Source organism: Oryza brachyantha, chromosome 1 (genome assembly GCF_000231095.2).
Source record: "Oryza brachyantha chromosome 1, ObraRS2, whole genome shotgun sequence".
NCBI classification, from domain to species: Eukaryota; Viridiplantae; Streptophyta; class Magnoliopsida; order Poales; family Poaceae; genus Oryza; species Oryza brachyantha.
Genome location: NC_023163.2, coordinates 15,358,715 through 15,385,789, shown reverse-complemented (window position 1 = coordinate 15,385,789; position 27,075 = coordinate 15,358,715). Strand labels below are relative to the sequence as shown.

Genomic DNA, 27,075 nt, shown 5'->3' with positions numbered 1-27,075 from the left:
TACTTTCTCACCCTCTCAAGCTACATCATCAGTAAGCCATAGTGTGTCTAAGCAATGGAAAATGTTCGGTTTTGTCAATAGAAAATACAGTAACGAGTTACCCGTTAGACGTGCATTATGATGGATTGTAGCATTTGGTTGTAGTAAAGAATTTTAGAATAAAAAGTACAGCAAAACAAGCATAATATGATTAGCAAAACAAGCACAATATGATTAAAAAATATAAATGATCTTAGCGGATTGCATTATAATTTATAAGACTTTCTGTTCATATTGAAATTCTCTTAGGAGTTAATATGTATGAATTCCACATAAATAAATCATATACAATATGATCAGAAGAAAAATCGTTGTGCTACTGGCTATAAGCTGCATTACCTTGTCGGTTTTTATAGCCCCAAGCAAATTTGCTAACAGCCTAAAATAAATGATAGCAGGTGAAAACATTTATTGCTACACAAACACTCTTCATGCTACATCATCAAGATTTTCCATTTGTTTGCTGGCAGCACAACAAAAGGTAAACAAACGACGAACCAACAAAAGAGCTAACTAAAACAAAATTGGAATAATCTAAGGGAAAAAAAACTATCTCCAGTTTTTTACATATCGGTATGGTCTCCAGTACACATGTTAGTGAGGCTTTGATGTTTGACTGTACGCATCCTAAAAAAAACATAAAAAAGGAATGGAGGGACTAGGGAGTAGTATTTTCTATCTTCTATAGTGAAACATGTGAGGCTTGAACGTATCTGCAATGTCAATGTCACCATTGGTGAATCACCTTGAAATACATATGTAAGACAGTAAGTGGTTGACCTGTAGCCCCTTACTTTCCATCTTGTTCTTGATGCGAAATTTCCACAATATAATTACTGCCAGATGGTCCTTGTTATGCACACTGTGAAATGATCTCCAAGGATGAAGGGTCGCAAGACCAGGTTTAAGAATTGCACAGTTGTAATGGGAATGTCATGCTTAGCAGCTATCCTTCCAGAACACGCAGGTTGTGAGCATTCAGCAGTGGTCAAGTATCCAGGATTCCTAGAGAATGAGACTATGAGCCTGTTTGGAGGAGCTTTAGATACTGAGAAACAGTTGCTTGGTAGCTAGCTTCTGAGAATCTGAAAAAACTCCTAAACCCAGCTTCTGGATTCTCAGTTCATTTTCTAGAATCTGTAACTATAGATTCTCAGAAGCTGTGAACCGTTTTGGGCAGCTTCTGGCAGAAGCAGCTTTTGAGAAAAGCTACAGCTGAGAGAATAGCTCCTCCAAACAGGCCCTATGCACCAGTGCGGACACACATTTACAGTGCCAGGCAAACTTATAATTTTCCATCAGAAAGAGTACTATCAATTAGTATTACCAAATCTGCAGGTCCATGAATCTCGCGCACGAAAGAAGTAATGTGACCAACAACATCACAGTCAGATTTCACGCAGGTCATTGACAAACAACCCTTCTGATTTGAATCCCTCATTTTGAGACAATTTCTCTGTCCTCTGTAAATGTGATCATATGCCTTTGACATCGCCACCGATAACCTTCTGAAACTTTCCTCTTCCAATATTTTTATGATATCAGAGAAAGCACTCTGGTTTTCTTCTGAGATGTTACAAATATTCTCAGTATTGAAAGCCTCTGTAGATGTCATTTTTGATGCAACATTTCGTATTGACATGAGATTATAGACAAAGTGGTTAGTAGTTTCTGTTGAATTGAGAGCAGTCTCTTTTGGCTTTTGAATATGGTAAAGCTCAACTATATTGGCTAAAGCAAACCGTGTTATGAAGACGAAGAAGTCATAGAAGTTCATGCCTGAAAAGAGAACAGAACATAATGTTATCAGAAAACACAGCATTTGCCTGTTTCTTCATATGAGTAATCCATCCCACATGATAGAACATTACCTGTATTCGCTGCTAAGTTGCGTTGGCATAGTCCCTCAAAATCATCACATATGTCCCGAATGTCTTCAATATAATCCTTTGCAACCTTGTAGTCTTCATGAAGCAAGTTCCACTATAGCATGTACAACATTAGAAAAACTTTTATGCTATAGCTATCAAAATTAAGTTCACAACTATGTACTCACCACCCAATGAAGGTTGTAGCCATTAAACCAATTATGGTTTATTGATATAGTATCATCCTGTTGCAAATGTCAAAAGGGGAAAATTCATAAGGAAGCACAATGTGTGTTTGTTGACGATTGGGGGTGTGGGGAGGTGATGGTGCTGGGAGAGAGGGGATGGGGGTGGGGGTGACTGGGGCCCTTGATAAAATGTACGATGGAGAAGTTGGTCAGCCATTGAAGTCACAGGGATCAAATTCACATGATTCAATCATCACCATAAATTGGTATAGCCCAAGTAATCCCCACTTTAAAGACACACACAGTTTCAATCATACAATATTTCAGTTCAATAATGATTGACGATGAACTAAGATCATTCAATAACAATAAAACCAACCCACATCCACTCCTGGATACATCTGGTACAGACCATCCTCGAAATAGGACAATGGGAACTCAACCTCACATGTTCAGTCAAAATCCAATAGTTAAGATAAAAAACAGATTGTTTATGCTATTGTGAAGTGAAAAACTGGAAGGGTGTCAGAGTGAATGTATAGTAATAATGGGGTCTTTCAGACAGTTCAGTAGTTCTGTTTAATCTTTATGGTCAGGTTTGCTACTTCTCATTCTATTCTAAAAATGATTTGCAACCCTGATCTAATCCAGCATTGAAATTAGAATATATATCCACTTGTGTAACAAACAGCAAATGCATAAACATGTGGTGCTGAACTAAAGATGAAGGCATTTACTTACCAGGTTATGGACTTGGTGATACCACCCACTAGGCACAAAAATGATTTCATCCTGCTCCTGAGTGCACTCTAGCCATTCAGTCTAAAAAAGGAGCATTTAAAATATAAAACCACAGGGAAGGGGGAAAGAGATCCAGTCTAAAAAAATGAACTTTTCAAAATATGTATTGCTGAGAAAAGGTACATTATTGAATTCAGGAAACTGCTTTTCAGAAACCTCATCATTTATATTATATACTGAAGATCGTAAGTTCCTACATGGCATAATAAACAATCGCAAATTAGTAACAATAGACAATACTGTTTCAGCAAGTGAGCAAGGAAAAGCGGCAGGCAGCACAGAATGAAAGAATCAAATCAAGATCACATTCCAAAGTAACCTCTGCCAAATGGAAATCAGTCACCTACAGTTTCTACTAATAAAATGCAGAAACTTAAACACAAATTGTTCCACTGTGGCCTGCTCATCATTTAGGGAACAGAAAATCTGTTAACTGGACAGGATCACTTTCGCGGTTGCAGCAGTAAAAAAGGCTAGGGCAAAGCTCAGATTTCACATAAACATTTCTGAACTTAAAAACAAAAACATATAACTGGTTCTGATAATAAACTTCAGAAGGAAGTTATTACTTTTAAGTGAATAGATACATGTCATGCCATTTGCGAAATAAAGGGACTATCTTTAGCCTTCATTTAAGCTTGCTTACATCCATAACAATTGACCCAGGCATACTAGTTGCATGATAACTTATAATTCACTCTTATAGTTCTATGTATGTATTCATAAAATGTCGATGTGTTCTTAAGTAAAATGCAGGTTCCCATTGTTGAATTATGTTGCATCAAAGAAAACAGAGAACAATTAGAGCTAAGAACAATCACTGACTCCTGCTAATGAGTAACCAAGAGAGGAATGAGAGTCAAAATTTTCTTATCAGTGACAGCTGAGTCTAATTGACAGAAGTCCTCTAACAATGCAATACAATGCTAAGAAGTATCCAAAACCAATAATTACCTATCAAATATGCAATGACTTTGTGATGGTGGAAGGAAGAGCCATAGTTTTCTGCCGCATACATTTGCCGACCAGCTATATGACCTAAAAACATCAGCATGAAGAGGAGTCCAAGTCCCTACATAGGAGATGAAATCACAAACACAATTACAAGAAAGTTAGTAAATTGCCGTAAATCTAATGTGTGATTATTTGCAAAACCATAGAAGAAAGAACACCTCAATGTCATACATGTAAAGCATACAACAGCAAATGAATATATTGTAAAAAGGGGATCTTAAATAAGAACTTACCTTTTGATCCCATGTAAACAAACCGATAGTCAGCACAGTTTATTTCATTTTTATGGTTGGCAATGTCAGAATCTCTATGTATCGGATGGCTATCAAGATACATGTTGAGCCAATCATCGGCAAAGAATTTTGGGGTGGTGTATGCAACATAAGCAGGGTACTCCTGGAACAAGAAGACAATATAATGACAACCACATTGAGCAGGTGATGAATTATCAACTGGGAAAAGAATAAAATATTGCATTCAATACAGTCCATTATTGGAGCTATCAAAGGAGAGTTCCTTATAATCACAGTCATGTACCACGCTTGAAATTAACACGCACATCATATTTCTCTGGCCTAAAAGTCTACGAAATTGGAACAGACTTCAGTCTTGAAACTATGTAATACAATGTGTTATAAAACTGTATTGTCTTGGCTCTAATAATTTCAGTTGCTAATGAAAATTGTGTGGCATAAAGATAAAATAAACAGATATACAACAAAAACTATGCTATAGATATGACTACCTCACATCTGCCCGACTCAAACTAAAAGCAATTGCAGTTTCTGACAATGCAACGATTGCAGAATCAGCTCATCATGCCATAATTCGTAATTTATATGCAAGATGGAGATCTTTGAAGAGAATTTATTATAGTTTGATTGGGAAAAAACTAGATAATGTTATCATACCACAAATCCAACCAAAAAAAAGGGGGCGAACAAAGCATGCTGTGGAATCAAACAGACCTTGACAAAATGCCAATCTTTCAGATACAGCAGGGGGCCTTCAGAATCTCCATTGCTAGAATTCCCAACCCAGTGGTCGACAAACTCCCGCATTGTCATCTCGAGCCGCTTCTGGTCCGAGAACTCCCTCGAGGAGCAGTCAGCAACCTGCAGAAAACCCGACAATCCGACATCACCGTGCGTCTTAACTAGCGGAAATGAGCAGATGAGCCGATCGAGGAGAGCGCTGGCGGAGGCGGCGGCGGTGGCTGACCTGCACGAGCGGAGAAGGGAAGCTCCGGGCGAGGAACTCGAGGTCGGGGCCGCGGCGGTCGGCGGCGAGCGTCCAGTCCCGGCAGGCGCGCCAGGAGGAGGTGAGGCCCGTCAGCACGACGGGGCGGTTGGGCCTCATGAAGCGGTCGACGAACTCCCCGTAGCTCAGCGTGGCGCCGTCCACCCGCTCCACCTGCCCCACCACCTTCACGCGGCCGCCGCCGGCCGTCCTGTCCATCGGGAGGGGGAGGTCGGGGTGGTGGGCCGCGGGCACACGTACGGACGCCGAGACCGCCCGCGTGTGGAGATGGAGACCTGGAGTCTACCGCCGCCGCTTCGGAGCTCCGAGCTCGGGGTCGTCGGGGGACGAGCCGCGATTTGCGTGCGGCGGCGGGTTGCGCCGCCGGTGGTTTTCTGGAAGGGGCGCGGCGGTTTGGTTTACTGGGCCTTTCTATTTTCTTCTTTGGGAGCGGCCCAGGGTAGGCATAGATGGGCTGTGCCATGTTTGGATTCGGACTAGACTAGTATGGCATAATAAGTTTATCTGACGTCCCTTATGTTATCGCCGAGTTTTAAAATCATGCCTCAATCCCAGTATCGGATATTTTGGACCCTAAACTTGTGAATCCCATTTAAAATAGGTACCCAGACAGTATAGCGGGGTGGTTTCACTAAAGTGCCATCCTACTAGTTAGCAAAAGAAAAGTTAAAATAATAAAATGCGAGTATGAGACTCACTCGTCAATCAAGTGGAAATATATAAAAACATTCTCTCCCCTCTCGTCTCTCTTTCCCCCCCTCCTCTCCGCCAACTGGGTGGTAAACTCTAACCGCAGTGAGCACAACACCATCCCGATTAGGGCTAGATAACGAGCCAGCTTGGCTCGGCTCGGCTCGGTCTAGCTCGTTAAGATAACGAGCTGGCTCGGCTCAGCTCGTTATCGTAACGAGCTAAAAACCCAGCTCGGTTCGTTATAAAGCTCGAGCTGGCTCGTTAGGCTCGTGAGCCAGATATGAAAAGTTAATCTAAATAATTTTTCAATAGATTATACAAACAAAATTTTATTTTAAACATGCAAATCATATGAAATTGTATATAAAGTTTGAACCAATAAATCACATAGTAAACCTATGAAGTACTGAACATATGCATTTCGGGGTGGAATCAATGAACGCCGACGAATCGTGTGTCTTTGATATAGCTCGTTAGGCTCACGAGCAGCTCACGAGCCAGCTCGAGCTGGCTCGTTATCTCTAACGAGCTAAAACGCTAGCTCGGCTCGTTAGAAAATGAAACAAGCCGAGCCGAGCCGAGCGAGCTAAGGAGCCACGAGCTTTCTGTCCACCCCTAATCCCGATATGGGCACTGTTAGGAATAATCCCACATTGGAAGATTAGGGGGAGTGGCACCAACTTAAAAGGGGAGGGGTCCCTCACCTCATAGGCTAGCTTTTGGGGTGTAGAAAGGCTTCCTCCCGGTTGGGTCGGCGTCTCCGGGTTTTGGGCCAACAAGTGGTATCAGAGCTGGGCCCTCACAATCTCTCTAGTGCTCGTGCACACTCGTGTGGTGTAAGCCCGAAGCCCAGTGGACTACAAGTGTGAGGCCCGTATGTGCCTATGTGTTGAGCCGGTCAGTGGACCGCGGGTGTGAGGTCCGTATGTGCTCGGGGGCACTAATGTGTGACGAGGGAGATTGTTGGGGATAGTCCCTTATTGAAAGATTAGGGGGAGTGACACCAACTTAAAAGGAGAGACCTCATGGGCTAGCTTTTGGGGTGTAGAAAGACTTCTTCTCGGTTGGACCGACGTCTCCCGGTTTTAGGCCACAGGCACCGGTGGCAGTGCGCACGCCGGGCAAGGCCGTGAGGCGAGGAAAGCTTGGGTCAATGCCTCCAACCAGCTCCACCACCATTATTTTGTTCTGTCTGCTAACCAACAGTCGCTGCCTTGCTCAATCTTGTCCATGATAGCACGAATGTGGAAAATGGCTTGCCATTCTGCCCTCGACACCATTAACCTCAAAGAATCACGACCTTTGCACCCGTCGTGGCATGTCGCCACTGCCCCTATTATCCTGGAGAGTACGCCGCCACTGTGAGCTCAGGTTCACTGGCAGACTAAAGCTGGTGGTGGCAGTGGTCGTCGTCCGTGCCCCACAGGCGATGGTGGCTCTCTCCTAATGAGGTGCTGATGAGACGTCATTAGCTAGGAAAAGATTGGAGAGAGGGGAAGAGGAAGAAAGGAGAGAAGGGAGGGGTATATATACATGCCCCCTTGACATGTACACCCCATGCAGGAGAGAGAGAGAGGAGTGAGGGACTTACATGTGGATCTGAATATTTATTTATTTATTTTATCTTCTTTTGCTAACTAGAATGACACATCGATGAAACCATACATCAATACTATCGGAGGACCATATTTAAATGATTTTTACAAGATCAAAGATGCGTTATATCTAATTTTACGATTTAAGGACGTTCCTAGAACTCGATGATAAGACTATGAACCTAAAGTGGACTTATTCCACATTATTACGAGTTTTTTCTATTTGTGCAAAATGTATTGGCATTCTTACAACGTGAAGTCAAAGGTATTTTAGTTATGTTTACAAGTTGAAGTTCCGTAATTTTGATTAGGTATATTTTATGATGTTTTTGAATAAAACTAATTTGATATTTGTTGATGTTAAAAATAACTAACAGCGTGTCACACACGAAGGCCTGGGAGTTACTCTAAGACCACTCCAGTGCAGAACCTAAATTCTTAAATTGCTGGGCGTGCCAGTCAGTTTGATCCCTTAACTGACAAGATATAACATGAAAAACAGTTAAACCTAAACCGCTATCGGTCAGAAGGCCAATACTGCTTCAGGACCCTAGCCGATAGGGGTGGACAGAAAGCTCGTGGCTCGTTAGCTCGCTTGACTCGTGACAAACTCGGTTCGGCTCTACTCGACTCGTTTCATTTTTCTAACGAGCCGAGCTAGCATTTTAGCTCGTTAGAGATAACGAGCCAGCTCGAGCTGGCTTGTGAGCTGCTCGCGAGCCTAACGAGCTAGATCAAAGACATAAGAATCACCGGCGTTCATTGATTTTACCCTGGAATGCATGTGTTCAGTACTTCATAGGTTACCATGTAATTTGTTGGTTCAAACTTTAATATTTAAATATAATTTCATATGATTTACATGTTTGAAATGAAAATTTGCTTGTATAACCTATTGAAAAATTATTTAGGTTAACTTTTTATGCATGGCTCATGAGCCTAACGAGTCAACTCGAGCTGGGTTTTTAGCTCGTTAGGATAACGAGCCGAGCCAAGCCAGCTCGTTATCTTAACGAGCTGGACCAAGCCGAGCCGAGCTGGATCATTATTCAGCCCTACTAGCCGATGAGCTAGACGATCGGCTTTACAGGAATTTTATAATGACAGATGAAAATATACCTGATCGGTTGAATCAAGAGTAGGATAATCACCAAACAACTCAACGAACTAACTAATCTCAAAAGATCGGACTTAACCGAGACAGTTTCAAGATTAATCAGCCGATCAGACTGATCTGTTGCTTATCGCGCATACAATCAGCAGTCGATAGAAGACAAAACATGGAATTCAAAGTAAACTGGATTGCTATGGAAATTACTAATACAAAAATCATAAATAAATGCATACATGCTCGTGCTAAACCTAGAATATCGGACCAAAAGACAGTTCAGATCTAAATGTAATCATGCATGAAATCAGTAAAATATTGTTGTATATGAGTAATTAGATATCAAACCAATGTAATCCATCAATCTAGGCCCCGTTCGGCATGGGGGCATAAGTTAACTTATGCCTGACACGAAAAACGTAGTAATAATTAGTACATAATTATTAATTATTAATTATTAAAAATATAAAATAGATTAATATGGTTTTTTAAAATAACTATCCTACAGAATTCTTTTTGTAAAAAATACACCATTTAGCAGTTCGAGAAGCATACGTGCAGAAAACGAGGGGCTTAGTTAACTTATGATCATGGCCGAACGTGGCCCTAGTTGCTAATCTTAGCTAATCGGACAAGCTCCTATAGCTAGATCGGACTAAACTTATATAGATCGAACTTAACTGAGATAATTTGTAGTTAAGCGTGATACAACTATAGGAAACATGAAGTTTTGACGTGATGTTTCGGCGAATCCAAATTATAGATGGTATAACAACGACCATGTTTTGAGGACGTTAGTAGCAATTTTCTCATCATATGCATGATAGTTATAGACGTGACGATTGACTAAAACGTATTTTGATGTCAGATGTATAAAAGTATGTTCAAAAGTAAAAGCCTAGTATTGATTCTTACCTCGATCACGTCAGTAATATTAACTTATTTTATAAGCATATGTATAAAGGTAGATTCGTTTCTTTATTAATATAATAAAATATTTTTATTACTCTTATTTACTTTTAATCTATCTCATACAAGGAAATTTCCTTAAATAAATGTTAAGAGTCGACTCTAAACGGTTGACATACATAACAGCCGTTTTTCTCTCTCCTTCTCTCTTTCCTCAATGTCAATAAATTTACATACATACTCTCTTCGATTTTTTTTGACGCAGTTGACTTTTTGATACACGTTTAACCCTTCGTCTTATTAAAAAATTATATAATTATTGACTATTTTATTATGATTTGATTTATTACTAAAATAACTTTAAGTATGATTTATAATTTTGTATATTTGGATAAAATTTTTGAATAAAACAAAGGGTCAAATATAAATTAAAAAGTCAACGACGTCAGACAGGTAACTTAGAGTCGGCTATTAAACACAGTGTTTCTGATTCTACGATGTATTCCAATATACCAATGATGCAAAACAGACAACAGCCGACACGACCGATCTGGCGATGAACACGAAACGAATATAACGGCGGCAAATCTACGAGGCATCCACTTTATTAACGACAGTAGTATACGGGGAATGGAGCGCTACAAAATAGTGCTTTGATTCTAACTATTCACTTATAATTTTAACTATTCATTTTATTCAAAAGTTTAAGGTAAATATAAAAATTTATAAGTAATACTTAAACTACTTTTAATAATAAATAATAAACAAAACAAATAATACATTCAATTTTTTTAATAAAATAAGTAATCAAACATTAAAAATAGTAAAAAAATTTTAATAAAATAAATAATCAAACATTACAGATAGTCAAAATCCTTGTAATCCTTTTCCTCGGAGTCCGAGGCGAGTCAACTCCACCGACGCCCATCTACGACCTCTCCTCCCTCCCCTTCCCCCGCTCTCCCCCGCCGCGCGCGTCTCTCCGACGAGGCCACCTGCTGTCCTACCTCACTCGGCGCTTACCGTGCCCCGCCACCTCCTCCTCCTCCGCCGGGGACGTCCAGGTCCAGCTCATCCCCGGCTTCGCCGAGCTCCCAGTGATGGGGTCGGCGGCGCTTTCCACTACCGGCGCCGTGTCGTTCGTTTGCTCCGATCTGACCCGGGAGTGTTTCATTTGATCTGACCCGTTTGATGGGCAGGTGGTGCCGAGGACGCGGACGCGCACCGCACGGCACGGCGGCGCGGTCCATCTAGCTGCGGCATGGGCGCCTCCTGCTCCACCCCCTTCCTCACTCCCGCCTCTGCCGCCATGGCGCAGCATCACCACCCGCCGCAGCCCGCTCCCCATCCCGCGGCCGGGCCCGCCATGCCCTACGCCGACGCCGACCGCACCCTCCGCGCGCTGGCCGGCGCCGCCGAGGGGTTCGGCCGCCGCGCCATCGGGGGGCTCCACGGCCCGATCTACCGCGTCACCTCCCTGGAGGACGACGGCCACGGCACCCTCCGCCAGGCGTGCCGCGCGCACGGCCCGCTCTGGATCGTCTTCGACGTCTCCGGCACCATCCACCTCCGCTCCTACCTCCGGGTCTCCTCCCACAAGACCATCGACGGGCGCGGGCAGCGGGTGCGCCTCGCCGGGAAGGGGCTCCAGCTCAAGGAGTGCCACCACGTGATCGTCTGCAACCTCGAGATCGAGGGCGGGCGCGGCCACGACGTGGACGCCGTCCAGATCAAGCCGGCCTCCACCGACATCTGGATCGACCGCTGCAGCCTCGCCGACTGCGACGACGGCCTCATCGACATCACCCGGGGCAGCACCGACATCACCGTCTCCAGGTGCCGGTTCTCCCGCCACGACAAGACGATGCTGGTCGGCGCCGACCCGACCCACACCGGCGACCGCTGCATCCGGGTCACCATCCACCACTGCTTCTTCGACGGCACGCGGCAGCGCCACCCGCGGCTCCGCTTCGGCAAGGCGCACCTGTACAACAACTACACCAGGGGGTGGGGCATCTACGCCGCCGGCGCCGGCGTGGAGGCGCAGATCGCGTCGCAGTGCAACATCTACGAGGCCGGGGAGAAGAAGGCGGTGTTCAGGTACGTGCCGGAGAAGGCGGCCGACCGGGACGAGGCGGAGGCCGGGTGGATCAGGTCGGAGGGCGACGCGTTCCTCAACGGCGCGCGGCCGTGCCTCGTGGACGGCGGGCCGGCGGTGTTCAGGCCGGAGGAGTACTACGACAGGTGGACCATGGAGGCCGCGTCGCCGGCGCTCAAGGAGGTGGTGCAGCTGTGCGCCGGATGGCAGCCTGTGCCGAGGCCACCGGGCGAGTGATCCACGTTTATTTGTATAGGAAGAACATTCTATGTATATCCATTTTATGTCAAAAACTAATAATAATCGTGCACCATTTTATGCCATATGTATTTGTGCATGGAGTAATAATGATGCACGTGTAATCCTCGGAAAAATACTGTGAAGTAATGATTTTAGCAGATAACCAGATGTTTCATATTATACACAGCATCATTATTTGTGGGAGCTGGAGCTCTATCGCTCCGTTTTCTAATTTTTTTATTTGACGTCATTGTATATGTCTTATCATTTTTTTTGCAAATATGCAGAATTATAAATATAAAACAAATCATAATAAAATAATTATGCATACTTTTTAATAAGATGAATAATACAACGTAGATCAAATGAAAAAAAAATCGGAGGTTGTACAATGGAATGTGGACCATTTAACATGTTATTATAGTAATATGACTTTCAATGAAAAGATGCAACACTTTTCAGAAGAAACAAATTAAACTGATTACAAACATCCTAAAAATGAAGTATGCAACCTCATGTACATCTCTCTATCGTCCAATTGGTTGGAATCCCCATTATGCTCAGGTGCTACTGACCATGAGAACAATCTAAAAAAGTGCAAGCCACTTACTAACTGATAACATGCGTGACAAGACAAGATACTAGTAGGTCAGAACGATTTTGATGTTTTTCATTCAAGAAAACCTAACCAAGTAACAGATGAAACTAACATGAAAAATTATAAGTATGTAAACTAAATTGCATAACTTTCCCCTATGTGGAAAGCACTACTTCATTCTTTCCTCTTGGTAGTTTCCTACGCCCGTTTATGTTCTACAACACAGTTTCTTCTTGGTCGAGGAAAGATTCAAGAACAGACACTCACATTGGACTTGGGTCACGTGAGAATGTGATAAGACGCATGGGAATTCGTTGTACTCCAGCAGCGATCGTGCCCATTCCGCCTGAAAATGAAGCCCGGCTGTCATTCAAATGCGTGTTAACTAGGATTGAAAATGGTAGACTAACTGTCTAGCTTTAGAAAAGCCCTCAATCAACGGTGACTGAGCACAGACCATCAAGAAATGGGGTGGTGAAACGTAATATGAAACTGCAATGAGTAGTAAATTGAGCCCACCTGGGTTTTGGAGTCACTGGATAAGGGTAGGAGCAATATGATGGACATCAGATGCTGATTTTGGCTTTTGGTTCATCACCTTGCTCTGTCCTCTGTGCAGCAGCAGAAGCAAAACATCATTCTGCAATTATGAAACGGTAAAACTCTTATCCAAATCCCCTTCGAAACCTCATCCAATTAACACATGAGTTTATATGCTAGTCCTAACCTATATAAACTCTATGCTGGGTTAACCTCACCACACTACAACTTCAGAGAGTGAGGATATTGAATTCATCCCCTAAAGGGTACATGCCCTCAGTAGCGTACCCGCATCTGTAGTGCATGTCCAAAACCAAGTACAACCCAAGATCCATACGGCCGTGCAACGAAGACATCATGGATATTTGGATAGGAGGCTCATATTATGGATAGCTCATCGTAAGCCTATGATCACTTGCTTTCAACCCAGGTAAAGCCTTTCCACTTATACAAACTGTTGCAGGCTTTTAGCCTACTCTCTGTTATAATTCTGGTACTTTAAGACTTGTTTACCATTGTAATTGCAAGGAGTACACCTGGCCATCAAGCAGCAGATAAGGAACTTCGATGAAAGCTCAAAACTGTGGTTGCCAGATAATCTGCCACCTAAAATTGATTGAACCAATGAATCTGCTATAGCATGCAGCCTAGTATTTGCATTATTCACTCTGTATTTCCACCATTTTGCTTGTTACTCATGCAAGAAAAACCATCGTCAGCAGAAACTAGATCAATACTTTTTGAAAGGCCAAGTATAAGCGATCTGCATGTCTCACTGCTTGGGACAAAACCCAGTTCCAACATCCTGTCCTGCAATGCTAACGATTCTTTGCTGCTCCTGGCTGCACAGTATGCCTTCATCAGAGCATTGTAGCTTTCATAGCAATGGACATGGAAATCAAGAACAAAAGCCTTCAGAATTAATTCAGCCCTATTAAGAGCACCTTCCTTGCAGAATCCACAAACCAAGGCAGCACAAATAGCTTCATTTGGTTGGAGACCTGATTCAATCATCTCTTTCATGATTGATTCACCGTCTAAGCTCCTCCCCAACCTGCAAAAGCAGGTTACTAGTGCTTGGTAAGTACTAAAATCTGGTCTCACTTCTCTTGAGATCATTTCAACCTTGATATCTAAAGCCTCCTCCACAATGCCACATTGGCAGAAGCACTCCACAATCATATTATACATCTCCATGTTAGGGCTGTGCCCATCCTCTATCATCCAATGCAACAAACTCCTGGCAGCATTAGGGTGCATATCCTCGCATAATGCGCTAATCAAGCAAATGTAACTCTGCAATGGGATGACAACACCATACTTTCTTATAGGTGACACCATGTTCAAGCAGGTGAGCAGCTTACCAAGTTTTACATGACTTTCGATGACAACCTTGAGAGCAAACCCTTCTGATGAGAGCCCACTCCTGACCATTTCCATCAGCAGAAACCTTGCCTCCTTTAACCTCGCTTCGCCACAGTATCCTGTGATAAGTACACTATAAGCAACAGCATCAGGGCTCAGCCCACTCTGGATCATCCTGTCAAACAGCCGCTGAGCATCTCTCAACCTCCCGGCCTTGCAGAGTGCATCCATTACAACTGTATGAGAGACCAAGTCTGGGTGCACACGTCTGTATGGCATTACGTCGAACAGGTGGAGCGCGTCTTGCAGCCTTCCCCTGCGGCAGTAGGCTGAGAGAAGGGTGTTATAGGTGACAACGTCCGGCTCGAATCCCTGCTCCTCGAGCTCCTCGAGGAACCCCTGCGCGCGCTCGGCGTCCTCCCCGCGGCACAGGGCGGCGACGAGGATGTTGAACGTGTGTGCGTTGGGCCGCACCCCGGCGCGCGCCATGACGGCGTGCGCGGCCCACAGGTCATCGAACTGCCCCGCGCGGGAGAGCGCGGCGAGGAGGGCGTTGAAGGCCGCGGCGTCGGGCGGGACGCCCGCGGCCGCCGCGCGGAGTGCGGCGCGGAGCGCGTCGCGGAGGCGAGCGTGGCGGAGGAGGGCCTTGACGAGGAGGCCCGGGAGGGAGGGGTGCGGCGCGGTGGCGCTGGAGCGGAGGAGCGTGGGGAGGGCGTCGTGGCTCGGGTGGAGCTGGAGGAGGCTGGAGAACGCGTGGAGCGCCTGGGAGAAGAGGCCGGAGGAGGCGAGGGAGCTCGCGAGGAAGGCAAGGTGGGGAGGCGACGGCTGCACCGGCGGCGGGAGCGCGAGGAGGAAGCGGAGGGTCGGGAGCGGGTGGGAGTGGCCCGTGCGGAGGACGACGGCGGTGAGCTCGTCGCGGCCGAGGTAGGGGAGCAGGCGGGAGAGCTCGGCCCCGACGGGCTTGGCGTCGTCGGAACCGGTGGTGAGGTGGGCCGCGACGAGGTCGACGACGGCGACGCGCGGGTCGAGGGCGCGCGGGAGCAGCGACGTCAGGGTGCTCGGCGGAATGCGCGACACGGCCTTGCAAGACATGGCGCGGCGAGGCGAGGCCGAGGCCGAGGCGCACCGTCGTGTCGTGTGCCTAATACTCGCAAAGCCCTCTCGACCTCTTTTTCACTGACACGTGGGGCCCACTTGGCAGCCTCCGCGCATAAACCCCATTCCGCTGCTGCGGTTTCTCCCTTTCTTCCCTATCCCTGCTGCTCCGCCGCCACGAGAGAGGAGAGAGAGGGAAAGGGAGAACCGGAGAGATGAGCTTGCAGATTCCGGCGAGATGCGGCGGCCTCTGGCGCCTCCTAGGAGGGGCGGGCAGGCGCTACTCGACTGGAGACCGCCGACGCAGGGTGATCCGCGAGGCGCGGCAGGAGGAGGAGGACGAGGCCTTCCTCCGCACCCTCAACTTCGGTGCCGACCCCGAGAACAACCCCCCGCCCCCGCCGCCTGGGCGTGCTGGAGGTGCCCCTGACTCTTCCTCCCCCCACGCTGCGTTCCCCACCGACATCCTCCGACGCGCCGCCGGGAAACAGCAGCAGCAGCAGCAGGAGCTGCCCGAAGGGATTGCTCAGAAACCCATCGGGCAGTCCCTGATGGAGAAGCTTAAGCTGGGCGATGCAGCCGCCACCTCCGCCGCGGGAAACAGCGGCGAGCGGCCGCAGCCTGAGCGCGAGCCGACGAAGCCGACGCCTGAGCACGAGCCGGCGCAGCCCGAGGACGTGGATGAGATCTTCAGGAAGATGAAGGAGACTGGGCTGATCCCGAACGCCGTCGCCATGCTCGACGGCCTATGCAAGAGCGGGCTGGTGCAGGAGGCCATGAAGCTGTTCGGCCTTATGCGAGAGAAGGGTTCCATCCCTGAGGTTGTCGTCTACACCGCTGTTGTTGAGGCTTTCTGCAAGGCGGGCAAGCTTGACGACGCCGTGAGGATCTTCAGGAAAATGCAGGGGAATGGGGTTATTCCGAATGCCTTCAGCTACTGGTTGCTAATACAGGGGCTGTGCAAGGGCGGTAGGCTGGATGATGCAGTTGAGTTCTGTGTGGCGATGTTTGAGGCGGGGCATTCGCCGAATGCCATGACCTTTGTGGGCTTGGTTGATGGGGTATGCAAGGCTAAGGGGGTGGAGGAGGCTGAGAAGCTTGTGAGGAGCTTCCAGGACAGGAACTTTGCTATTGATGAGAAGTCCATCAGGGAGCACCTGGACAAAAAAGGTCCATTCTCGCCGGTTATTTGGGAGGTGATCTTTGGAAAGAAGAAATCTGGCCGACCATTTTGAGCTTTGCCAAAAGTAGTATGTGCACATTCTCATCATTTTTGTGTACCTATTGCCAGCAATAGTTTTTTGAGGGTTAGTGTGCTTCTCTGGTTACATTGAAATGGTTAGCATGTTGTTCTATGTAACATTCACCACTTTGTGATCTCCAACTCTGCCCTTTTGTTTACATGATCACCATTTACTAAAACTCATGCATAAATACACACTTGCTTTCTGTGAACTGGTTTGTCATCTTTTAGTTAATACAAGCCAGACAGTTGCTATTTGAGGTATGGAGCAATGACAGTTATTGGCAATTTTCCTGCATGATAGACTGCCCCATGGATGCATACATGCTTCTAAGGTACAATTGCTTTGTTATCCTCATACCAATTCAGGCCATCAATATTGCTTTTTGAGTCACATTTTGTTGAATGGAAAATTTCAGGCATGATTGACAAACATGAAAAAAACTATAGGAACTAGGGTGCTTCAAAATTCTAGCTAAAATTTTGACTTTAAGGTTATGGAGGTTAGCACTTCTGACATGCAGGGAAATTGCCAATCTAGCTCGCTTCCCTCTCCCACATCCAGTTCTTTCTGGATCTTGAAGTGATGGGAAATCCACGCTGATCTGCAAGCTACTTCATCTAAGAGAAAGTTAGTTTTTTTACCATCATTGTGTTTCATCTTTCATAAAATACCATCATTTCAGTCCACCTCTCTTAAATACTACTAAACTATTCCAGTCCTCTCTGAAACATTGGCCCTTTCTGGGCCCATCTGTTACCTTCCATCAAGCAGCCAATTAGAACAACAGAGGATATGAAATTAGCCAATCCCTTCTTATTCCAGACATAGACCACCTATACGGCTCACTGAAGCATGCCATGAAACCAGATATCTTTGTAGCGCATGAGGTTGCAGCCTGCCTGCTGCCTGCACGTATGTGTTGGAGGCTGGCACCTGGGATTTTTTCCTATCTTAATCCATTATTCAGTCCCACACCTGGTATTTTTCCTTATCCACATTAGGGTAATACTGTCTTGATCTGAGGCACTCCATCTGTCCCAAAATATAGGGAATTATGTCATGTGTTTGTCCTAAGTCAAACTGTCCTAAGTTTGATGAAGTTTTATAGAGCAAAGTACTAACATCTACCACATCAAAGAAGTAAACTATGAAAATATATTTCATAATGGATCTAATGATGCTCATTTGATATCGTAAATACTATTGTTCTTTTCTATAAATTTCGTGAAACTTAGGATAGTTTGACTTGGGGCCAACACAGAATCTCCCATATAATAGGATGGAAGGAGAATTAATTACTATGATTATTTTGCTGTTAGTATATTTTTGGACCCTTTAGTTTTCCTATTTATTATTGTGCAAAGGAGTTGGATTAATATTTTTACAGACATCTAGTATCTTCAATAGAAGAATTTGATTTGACACAATATTTGTTGTATAAGTCCCACTCTCATCATCATGGTGAAAGATGAACAAGGAATTCTTGTTTTGGTGGGTTTACAATAAATCTCTTTAATATCGTTTTGGAGGAAAATTTAAAATGGTCGAAATGCCACACATCGAAAATATGTGATGTGCTATTGTAGCTAAAAGAATCATGCAATGTATTAACGAGCTTGGTAGTTGTTTACTATTAGTCATTTTTTTTATCGTACTCTCCACCTAAGCTCAAATTTCTATCTACATCAATTAAATTCATTTTTTCATTAAGTGGCTCAATTACACAACCTTGTGTGAAACAACGTTTGCAATCAAATCTTATAGGTGGTATAATATAAATTTGATCACACTATATTGAATTGTTCATGTGCCTGAATTGCATTCTTTGAAGATATATTAGAGCAAATGTATACTTTACAATATATTGGCAAACATGTCAGCTAAATACTTAGGCCCCCTTTGATTTGAAGGAACGGCAAAGGAATTTTAGAGGATTGGAGTTCCTAAGGATTTTTCCTACAACCCCCTTTGATTCATAGGAAAGGAAGGAAGAGTTCCTTAGGATTGCAATCCTATACCAAATTTCAAAGAAAATAAGAAAGAGCTCAGACCTCTTTGTAACTTTCATGGTACGAAACAAAAGCACTGGCATGCGTGCTTGTTCCCGTTCGTGTGCTTTTTCATGCGCGTATTCGGCAGACAGCTTGGTCTGAATGCCTATTACCATTTATTTGCCTGATTAGCTGTTAAACCATCGAATTACCATATTGAATATATTCTCCTGCTCTTTCTACCAGCTCAAAGCTAACAGCCAAACTACGATAGCATACATATATTGTCCTGGTTGTTAGCAGAACATGAAACGACTACATCTTGCTTTGAATGCCAAACGGCATGCTATTCAAATTCAAAATGAGAGAATTCTTTTGCTTTTCCTGTGGCACTATCAGAGGTCTCTTCCTATGTTTTCATGTGCTTTTGGTTCCCATAGGATTGGAAAAGACTACCTTCTTCAATTCTTGTGCTTCTCCTGTCCTCTGAATCAAAGGTGGCCTTAGCCTGTTATGTGGTTACGCTGTTAGGTGTATAAGTAAAATATAATTTCATTTTCCCTTGGTTATCATACCAAACTCACCAGCAACAACACTGACCTTGGTTGAGTGTCTTAAAGCTGAATCAGCAAGCCCCTGTGCCTCACTGTAACTTATCGGTTTCCATTTGTACATATCATATAAGCCTAGATCAGTTTCAAGTGGTAACTGAAAATCAGAAATTTCCTTGTACACAATTCAAATCATGCTTTAATTTTGGCAGTATATTTTATTCTGTTAGTAAACCCTAACCTGATCCAGAGTGTGTAATTATTCTCTGATTTTTAAAGGAAGTAATGATTCTTTCTCAAAAAGGAAAATAAAAATCTAAGAAGTGTAGTTAGAATTAGACAGTGTCTCACCATAACTGCAACATAACATTGAAGTGCTATGCTGTTATCAGAAGTTGAGACGATGTCCTTAAAATTTATTTAGGGATCTAACAAAATGTGGTTAAGTATGAAGATGGGAGAATTCATTGGAACATCGTGTTTGTTCCAAGGTTATCAGCACTCCAAGAGGAGTTGAGTTGCCTTTCCACATTGTCTAATCATCCAATATGTATTAAACTGATGCCATACTAGCATGAAGTGTTGTGAAACTTGTATGGCAACTTTGCTGTATAAGTTTCATTTCCCTTGGTGCTAGGTGTTGGCATGGTGAAAGGGCGATGCTTAATGCCTAACTGCTGCAAGGGAAGACTGGCAGTAACCTAGGCAGGAAAAATTAGCTTGACGGATTGGGCTGTGGTCTGGAACCGAGTGCCTAGGTGGCCACCTAGTGGAGCACTTAAGCTTTATTATTTTAATGAGAGACAAATGTACGTTGGTCTGCACTAAACTTGTCTGCAAAACAGCTTTTGATATCAATAATAAGGTATCACTAGTATATCTTTTTCGCGCAAAAAAAGATAATACGCAGGCATATGAACTTGTTGCCGACACCATAACCCTTTGCACATGCATTAATCTAGTAACAATTACAGACAATCTAGTTTCTTGGTGTCTAACATTTTTTTTTTGTGTTAGCCATTGGCATATCATTCCTTCTGTTTAGTTAATTGCACATGCACTGAGTTATTCCTAGGAACAACTTTTGAATCTTGTCTGGTCAATTTTTCCTTTGAATCTTGTTTATCTTAGCGCTGAACTGCATCGCATTGCAGTTCTGCACTACTAAGTATTAACCACATTGCTTCATGAAATGTGGTTCATTTTAAAATTTACTCATTGCAGAATTCCATGCTTTAGATGGCAAACGACAAAGATTATCCTGTAATCATTCCTCATTTACTCACTTTGCTCATTGTCCATTAGTTCTGCCCTTTTCTTTTCTGCATTTAGTGTATTGAATAATGCTCCACTACTGATCCTTCCATCCTGCTCAAAGCTGTATTATTTTACTGTCACTGCTGAAAGATGTCTTCAAAAGGGATAAACCATCCTTTTAGAAAAGAGCAGATATTTTGAATAAATAATTAAGCAGTACTCACCTTACCATTGAAAGCTTTAGTTTTGAAATCATTTTTTCATGAGAAAAGTAAATACATTTTAGGCTTATTGGAACTTGCTTCATCCAAAGAGCACACATCGTCTTCCCCATCTATGTTGCAATTTGTGACTATTAGAGATTACTACAGTGCCCAGAGGCACACATTAAGTGTCTGCAAGTGACCAGGAGGATGCAGAAGTGTGTTATGAGAGGCTGCAACCCCATAGTTAGGGCTGTCAGGCCCACAGTGAGCAGGCAAAAGCTGATGTTGGCTGTGGGTCAGCAGCAAGCAGGGCAAGGGCTTGAGCATGCAGACTTGCAGATGGTGCACTGATACAGTTCTCATGCCTGAGCTTGTACACCATCTATTTGTGGAACCTGCTTGAAGGTCATCGCTAAACTCAAATTCCAGCCCTGGAACTCAAACAGTACTAATGATGACATCTTTTAGTTGAGGCTTGAGATCTTTTTCTTAGGACATAGTTTCAGATTTGGAACTTGATGATTCAGTTTTTGAAACTTGTTTTTAGCTTGAAGTTTCAGTTTAGAGACTCATTGATACTAGTAGTGGCATTTTTAAAATTTTGAACTTGTTTGAAACTATGGTTTTCATTGATGCTCTCTCAAGTGAAATTCAATAAAAATCACTGAAATCTACTACCTCCATCTCACAATACTAAAAGCTAGTACTGGGTTTGACATAAACCTAATACAACAAATCTGGACAGAGGGTGTGTCCAGAGTCATTGTACTAGATTGTGTCAAATATAGTGCTAGGTTTTAGTATTTTGAGACAGGTAGTATATGAAACTCCAGGAAACACTGTGAGTCTAGTTGAATCCAGCACAGACCTGGTGTATACCATATTATAGCCCTGTCCTTCAACTAAACACTGTGATAGGATTCACATTTACTCGGAATTGCTAAAGAAGCAGAGCAAAGTTACTTTTATCTATGATACCATATCTTTAAAGGCAAACAGAAGTTGAAGTTTAATCATTTTATATCGTCGTGTTTATAAGAGAATATAGCATAATTGTTACTTCTGTGTGGACTCTGGAATTTGTTGTATCGCTTTGAATTTTGTAGTGCTATGGCTTTGCATTGAACAATATTCCATTGTTGGTTAATGGATGCTCCAAATCTTTGAGGTTCTTTTTGGAAAGAAGATGCCTCATGCAATCAATGGAATATTCAGGCACTTTGTGCTGAGATATCTAATTTGTCATAAAAAAAAGTGTCTCAAGCTATGCAACTTCTTTTGCAAAGTATATGTTGATATGTAATTATGTATAACCAACATGTTAGGTCTAAAGTCTAAACACCTAGCTATTTTGTTTAAAAAGATTTTAACTGTGATTATGGTGTGTGACTAGTTTGTCTCTATATAGTATAATATAGATTTGTTTAGTGGACACCTTGAAAAGTTGTGTAAACTAACTTTATGAAGATATGACTTAAAAAATGCTATGAAGATTGAAGACATGATTTTTAGAATCTCTTGTTGCGCTGATGGTAGTATTTAGCCAGTCACCTTCTACATTCTAACATAGAAGGATCATGGGCAGCACTGTACCTCACGGTGTTGCATTTCTCATAAGGTTTATCTATGGAGTGATGCAGATACTGACCAAGGTTGCTTTTACCCAAGGCACAAGTACGTCTGTTCTTGTTTTCTACAGGCATATAGTAGCTACAGCAGTCTTACTGCCTGTCACTTTGGTAGTGGAAAGGTGTGCACATTTGATTGCATTTTCCCCTGGACATCGTCTTGGAAGCATGGATTGAGCCATCGATGTTTATTTTTGCAGGAAAACTGCCCCACCACTGTCATTCAAAGTCTCTCTGAAGCTATTTGTGCATGCACTTTATGGGTAAGTCGATCGTTCTTCTATACTAGATGGGAACTGCTTGTGTTGCTATGCGAAATTTGTATAGCAAAATGCTAAACATGGCCAAGGTTGGGTGTCTTGGCTTTGCATTTCTGTACAACCTGCAGCTTAGAATAACCATCCTCAGTATATAAATAATTAAATGATGTGTCTTCACTAAAGATCAACTATTTTCAAAGTCTAAACATATTTGGTATGATTTCAAGAAGAGAGAATCAGTACTTAGTACACTAAGGCTCAATTTGTGGTTGACATGCTTTATTGTGCTTATCTTTAACTTGTCATAGGTTCAATTTGTGGTTGATGTGTTGTATTGGTCTTATGACTCTTATCTTTAATTTGTTGTCTGAACTTGTAATTGTTATAGTTTGTTTTATAGATCAAATTAAAGGTTAGACAAGATATGTTAGTTAATTTTCAGGTCTCTTTCAATTTGCAACATAAATTAGAAGAAAACAATTTGTCAGATGCTGAGATGTCTAAAAAGCAGTTACCAAACAAGGTTACCATAGTCCAATTCAACGCCAAATGGAGTTTTAGTGAGGATAAAATTATATCTTTTTAGTTTTCTGCTCTATCAGATAACTTGCTAGGTGAAGCATTCTTTTGCAAATGTAGAATAGATTCCATTTCATGTTCTGTTGGAATCCTTAATCTGCAAATATCAGACTTGAATTGTTGGTACTATATTGTATAATTTGTTTTTTAGAGCAAGAAATGGATAGCACACAATCAATTGAACGCTTAATATACAGTTCTTCAATCCTCTCATTTTTGTTTAAATTTGAGCAAAGTATACACTGTTTCCACATCATTATAGTCTGGTCGTAGCCACATAGAGACAACTGATTCAATTGTTACCATTTAAATCTAGATTTTACAATACTATAACTAAACATGATAGTGATTGATCTGGGCAGGGAAGACAAGTTATATTTGTCTGAAAAATATTGAGGAAAACTAGTAGTTATATAAACTAGACATTGTGTACAACTGGTCCATTCATTTTGGTTATAACTGACCCGTAGTAATCCGTATATCTATCATCAGGACATTTCTGGCTCTACCTATTGCATCAGTGCCCATTATTCTTGAGAAAATTCCGTGCCTACCTCTTGTATGTGTTTATGCTTTCATCATTTCTGCAAAGTGCACCTTTACTTTTTTTTTTGAGCGAAAAGGTCAGGAGCTGAGAAAGAGAGTTATGATACTTCAATTTTAATTTCCATTCCCTTCATTGGAATGAAGCCCATGCTGGATAGTCTTCAACTGTAAAAACTTACTGTATTGAGCTGATTTATTTTCCTTGGAAATGTAATCCAAAGCTAATATTTTTCTAAATTGATTCTTGTGCAATTTTGTACTAATATAACTTCGGTTGAAATCTGCCAAGGATGTCTGCTTCAATGAACATATCGAGCATTGGCCTCAATTATGCTTCAGCAACATCTGCTTCTGCAGTACAAAATCTTGTGCCAGTATTAACTTTCTTCTTGGCTGTTCTTCTGGGGTAAGTGTTTCTGTATGATAATTGCGTCTCATCCTAGAAAACATTGGTCAATTAATTCTTACATTGTGTCTTTTGTGTAGTTAGTTTGCTAAGAGTTTGTACTTAATCAACTGTGATGTAAGTTAGCCTTTTAAATGTGAGAAAAATCATATTATCAAACTTTGCTGGAGTTAAAATGATTTGTTCTACATATGGTAGGGTGGAGTCTTTAAAATTAAAGATGCACCATGGAGTAGTAAAAGTTTCTGGCATAGTGTTTTGTGCTGTTGGAGTTACTGTACTAGCATTATACCAAGGACCTGATCTGAAGTCTTTCATCAACCACCACCTTTTTCCTCACACAAATAGTGCTGGTACTCATTCCCTGAGGAACTGGATACTGGGAATTTTCTTGCAGTCTTTTGCAACTTTAATGTGGGCTCTTTGGGCAGTACTTCAGGTAAACACTTGCAAAGCCCATTGAGCTGTATATACGTGCAGTTTTAATTTTTCCATGCTAAACTTTAGCCTACATGGTACTTCCCAGGGCCCTTTGTTAGAGGAATACCCGTCTAAGCTACTCAACACAACTCTCCAGATAGTCTTTGCAACTGTTCAATCTTTTTTTATGGCTTTAGTGCTTGAGAGAGATTTTTCAAGATGGAAGCTGGGTTTCGATGTAGGTCTTGTTGCCATCATCTATTGTGTAAGTAAAAGATCCCTTGGACTTTGTTCACCAATATTTGGTTACACTGAAGCAGGAGGAGTGCTACTTTTGTTTTTCTTTCCTCTCTGTTTCTCTTTAACTATTTGATAGATTAAAGAAAGTGAAAACACGAGAGGGCGTACCTGCACAGTCCTGTTCTGCTGAATTATTTATTAGTTGTTACTATTGTAACAAGGTAAAATAATGCCTAATTGCACATTATAGGCATGGTAACACTTTTTCAATCATCTTTTTGATGCATCTAAACATGCATGACAAGTGAATATTATTTACCACCAAACACTCACCCCTTGCATCCCAAATGTTCAAGCTCGGGTTAGTTTGGCCCAATCTCGTACAGACAACTAATCACAGCATATGACAATTCATGATAACTTAAGAAAACTTGCCACCTTCTTGTTTGTTAGTATGGTTCTGGTGAGTTGCAACAATGGATGAAATGATACTGTCAGCTTGTTAAACTGCATATTTTAATTCTAACATCTACAGAGAATGCAACAGAATCTTTTCATCTATTGGTTTATTAAAATATATCTTTCTGAACAATAGCACAAGTCTTTTCGTCATCAAGAAGAAATGCAACCTCTGAAATTTCTGAAGAAGTGCAGGGCATTGTTGTTTCTGCGATTTCATATTACCTGCAAGTTTGGGTAATTGACAAGAGGGGCCCAGTATTCTTGTGCATGACAGTACCCCTAACTCTGGTCATCACTATCATTCTTTCATTACTCATTGGAGAAGCAGTCACCCTGGGAAGGTGCCATTTCAATTGCTAAATAATCTTTACCTTTTTTAAATAGAACAATAACACCAAACTTTTCTTAAATTTCTCGTCTGATGAACAGCATAATAAGTGGAGCGCTGATGGTTGCTGGCCTGTATATCGTTCTCTGGGGGAAGAGGATAGAACAGGCAGCTATCAGCAGTCAAGGAGGTCATGGAGAAGAAACTGCGCGGTCGGATTTGGAGGAACAAGAAACAGCAGCTGCAGCTCCAGAATCTCAAGAAGGGAAAGACAAGATCGACTCGACGAACTGATCGAAACTGTGTGCAGCATTCTCTTCTAGAAAATATATATATATATATATATAGAACTGAAACTGTTTACAACAAATTTCTGAAGACAAGCAGTTCTACTGCATGTAGATGCCCTTTTCTTTTTTGAGCTTCAGATGAGACTTTGTGTGGTGGATTTTGCAATGCTCTGCTTACAAGTTGTGAGTATGGTGCGAATTGTGGCCGACAACCAAGATATCGGCGGCACTGAATACATATGAACCTGGACTTAATTCAGTACTGCCATGGTCGACTAATCTGCATTTTGTTTCAGTAGGAGTAATATGCCCGCTTGTTATTTTCACCGCCGGTTGGGCGCCACCCCTGACGCCTCGCCGGCGCCGACGCTGACGGACAGTGCCAGGGTGCGAGAGAAGGGAATTCATCTGCACCAATCTTCCACCCCGAGCTGCTGCTCTTCCTGTCAGGTCTACCACACCAGTCCATGCCGCCGCCGCCGCCGCTTCTCCTCATAATTACAGGTGAGGTGAGGCACGGTCACCACTGCCATTTGTTTTATTTTGTTTTCTCTCTCTTGTCTAGGGATCCGTGGCTACCGATGTATTCCATCTGCTTCATGTTATAAGATTTTTTTTAAGGTTCATATATATGCTAAAGAATCTAGACACATATATAAAATATATACATTAATACATGGATAAATCTAGACAAACCCATAAAGTTTTATAGTATGAAACAGAGGGAATATATATCTTATAAAAAGTATATGGATCAAGTGGTAAAAAAAAATAGAAGACACGCGAATTGAATGATATGTTATAAAAAAAACTCCATAAGGAATGACGAATAATATTTTTTTTATCATAAAATTAGATTCACATGTTCGAGCCAGTGCCCAAGATATCATTTGGATTGTAGATTTTGTTAAATCTTTCTCCTAACTGGTCTTCATGATAATTCTCCGTTCTTTTTAACAAAGAGAGTATTAAAATAATGAATTCTACAAAGGATTACATTACATATATGTTTGTCTTTCTTTTTTTTCTTTAGGGAATACACAAAATCCTTGCAAATCTTCGTACTAAAACAGGAAATTTGAGGACACAGAAAAGCAGTTTGAAAATTGCAGCACTGAATAAAGAATACAGCCCAATCAAACCAGTGAATGGCAGTGTTGGATGGAATCAAGGCAGCTGATCAAATGAAGTGCCAGGTGATGTGTACAGCATTATACCTACTTCTCATCATTTCTTCTGAGCAGTACTATGGA

At 42.6% G+C, this 27,075-nt stretch overlaps 5 protein-coding genes across 5 annotated transcripts; 3 read left to right on the top strand and 2 right to left on the bottom strand.

Annotated features, from left to right (window-relative positions):
- Positions 1–400: 400 nt before the first annotated feature.
- LOC102709318 (2-oxoglutarate and iron-dependent oxygenase JMJD4) lies at positions 401–5,415 on the bottom strand. The gene is made up of 9 exons (XM_006644222.3): positions 5,132–5,415; positions 4,879–5,025; positions 4,144–4,306; positions 3,851–3,968; positions 3,020–3,089; positions 2,837–2,917; positions 2,096–2,152; positions 1,911–2,022; positions 401–1,818 (listed from the first exon to the last, which is right to left on the bottom strand). Exons 1-9 carry the CDS (start codon positions 5,366–5,368, stop codon positions 1,325–1,327), a joined length of 1,479 nt encoding a protein of 492 aa, XP_006644285.3. The 5' UTR covers positions 5,369–5,415; the 3' UTR covers positions 401–1,324.
- A 4,989-nt stretch (positions 5,416–10,404) lies between these two features.
- LOC102720197 (putative pectate lyase 21) lies at positions 10,405–12,053 on the top strand. Its single transcript, XM_006645920.3, has 2 exons — positions 10,405–10,539; positions 10,675–12,053. The coding sequence occupies exon 2, from the start codon at positions 10,737–10,739 to the stop codon at positions 11,808–11,810; it is 1,074 nt and encodes a 357-aa protein (XP_006645983.2). The 5' UTR covers positions 10,405–10,539; positions 10,675–10,736; the 3' UTR covers positions 11,811–12,053.
- Positions 12,054–12,218: 165 nt separating this feature from the next.
- On the bottom strand, positions 12,219–15,408 carry LOC102719917 (pentatricopeptide repeat-containing protein At5g40400). Its single transcript, XM_006645919.3, has 2 exons — positions 12,931–15,408; positions 12,219–12,757 (listed from the first exon to the last, which is right to left on the bottom strand). The coding sequence occupies exon 1, from the start codon at positions 15,406–15,408 to the stop codon at positions 13,615–13,617; it is 1,794 nt and encodes a 597-aa protein (XP_006645982.3). The 3' UTR covers positions 12,219–12,757; positions 12,931–13,614.
- Positions 15,409–15,543: 135 nt separating this feature from the next.
- LOC102709602 (pentatricopeptide repeat-containing protein At4g38150) lies at positions 15,544–16,924 on the top strand. Its single transcript, XM_006644223.3, has one exon. The coding sequence runs from the start codon at positions 15,627–15,629 to the stop codon at positions 16,644–16,646; it is 1,020 nt and encodes a 339-aa protein (XP_006644286.1). The 5' UTR covers positions 15,544–15,626; the 3' UTR covers positions 16,647–16,924.
- Positions 16,925–22,240: 5,316 nt separating this feature from the next.
- Positions 22,241–26,043, top strand: LOC102719637 (WAT1-related protein At5g64700-like). Its single transcript, XM_006645918.3, has 7 exons — positions 22,241–22,413; positions 22,492–22,554; positions 23,966–24,082; positions 24,281–24,521; positions 24,609–24,767; positions 25,397–25,545; positions 25,634–26,043. The coding sequence occupies exons 1-7, from the start codon at positions 22,241–22,243 to the stop codon at positions 25,824–25,826; spliced, it is 1,095 nt and encodes a 364-aa protein (XP_006645981.1). The 3' UTR covers positions 25,827–26,043.
- Positions 26,044–27,075: the final 1,032 nt, after the last annotated feature.

Bases quoted from the DNA above. Each gene is read 5' to 3' on its own strand.
- LOC102709318 (XM_006644222.3), bottom strand. From the start codon at position 5,368: ATGGACAGGACGGCCGGCGGCGGCCGCGTGAAGGTGGTGGGGCAGGTG. The intron at 3,969-4,143 runs GTAAGTTCTTAT...TCTCCTATGTAG, and splicing joins TGTTTACATGGGATCAAAAG to GGACTTGGACTCCTCTTCAT. The intron at 3,090-3,850 runs GTAATTATTGGT...TATGCCATGTAG, and splicing joins AGTCATTGCATATTTGATAG to GAACTTACGATCTTCAGTAT.
- LOC102720197 (XM_006645920.3), top strand. From the start codon at position 10,737: ATGGGCGCCTCCTGCTCCACCCCCTTCCTCACTCCCGCCTCTGCCGCC.
- LOC102719917 (XM_006645919.3), bottom strand. From the start codon at position 15,408: ATGTCTTGCAAGGCCGTGTCGCGCATTCCGCCGAGCACCCTGACGTCG.
- LOC102709602 (XM_006644223.3), top strand. From the start codon at position 15,627: ATGAGCTTGCAGATTCCGGCGAGATGCGGCGGCCTCTGGCGCCTCCTA.
- LOC102719637 (XM_006645918.3), top strand. From the start codon at position 22,241: ATGGGCAGCACTGTACCTCACGGTGTTGCATTTCTCATAAGGTTTATC. The intron at 24,522-24,608 runs GTAAACACTTGC...GGTACTTCCCAG, and splicing joins CTCTTTGGGCAGTACTTCAG to GGCCCTTTGTTAGAGGAATA. The intron at 24,768-25,396 runs GTAAGTAAAAGA...GAAGAAGTGCAG, and splicing joins TTGTTGCCATCATCTATTGT to GGCATTGTTGTTTCTGCGAT.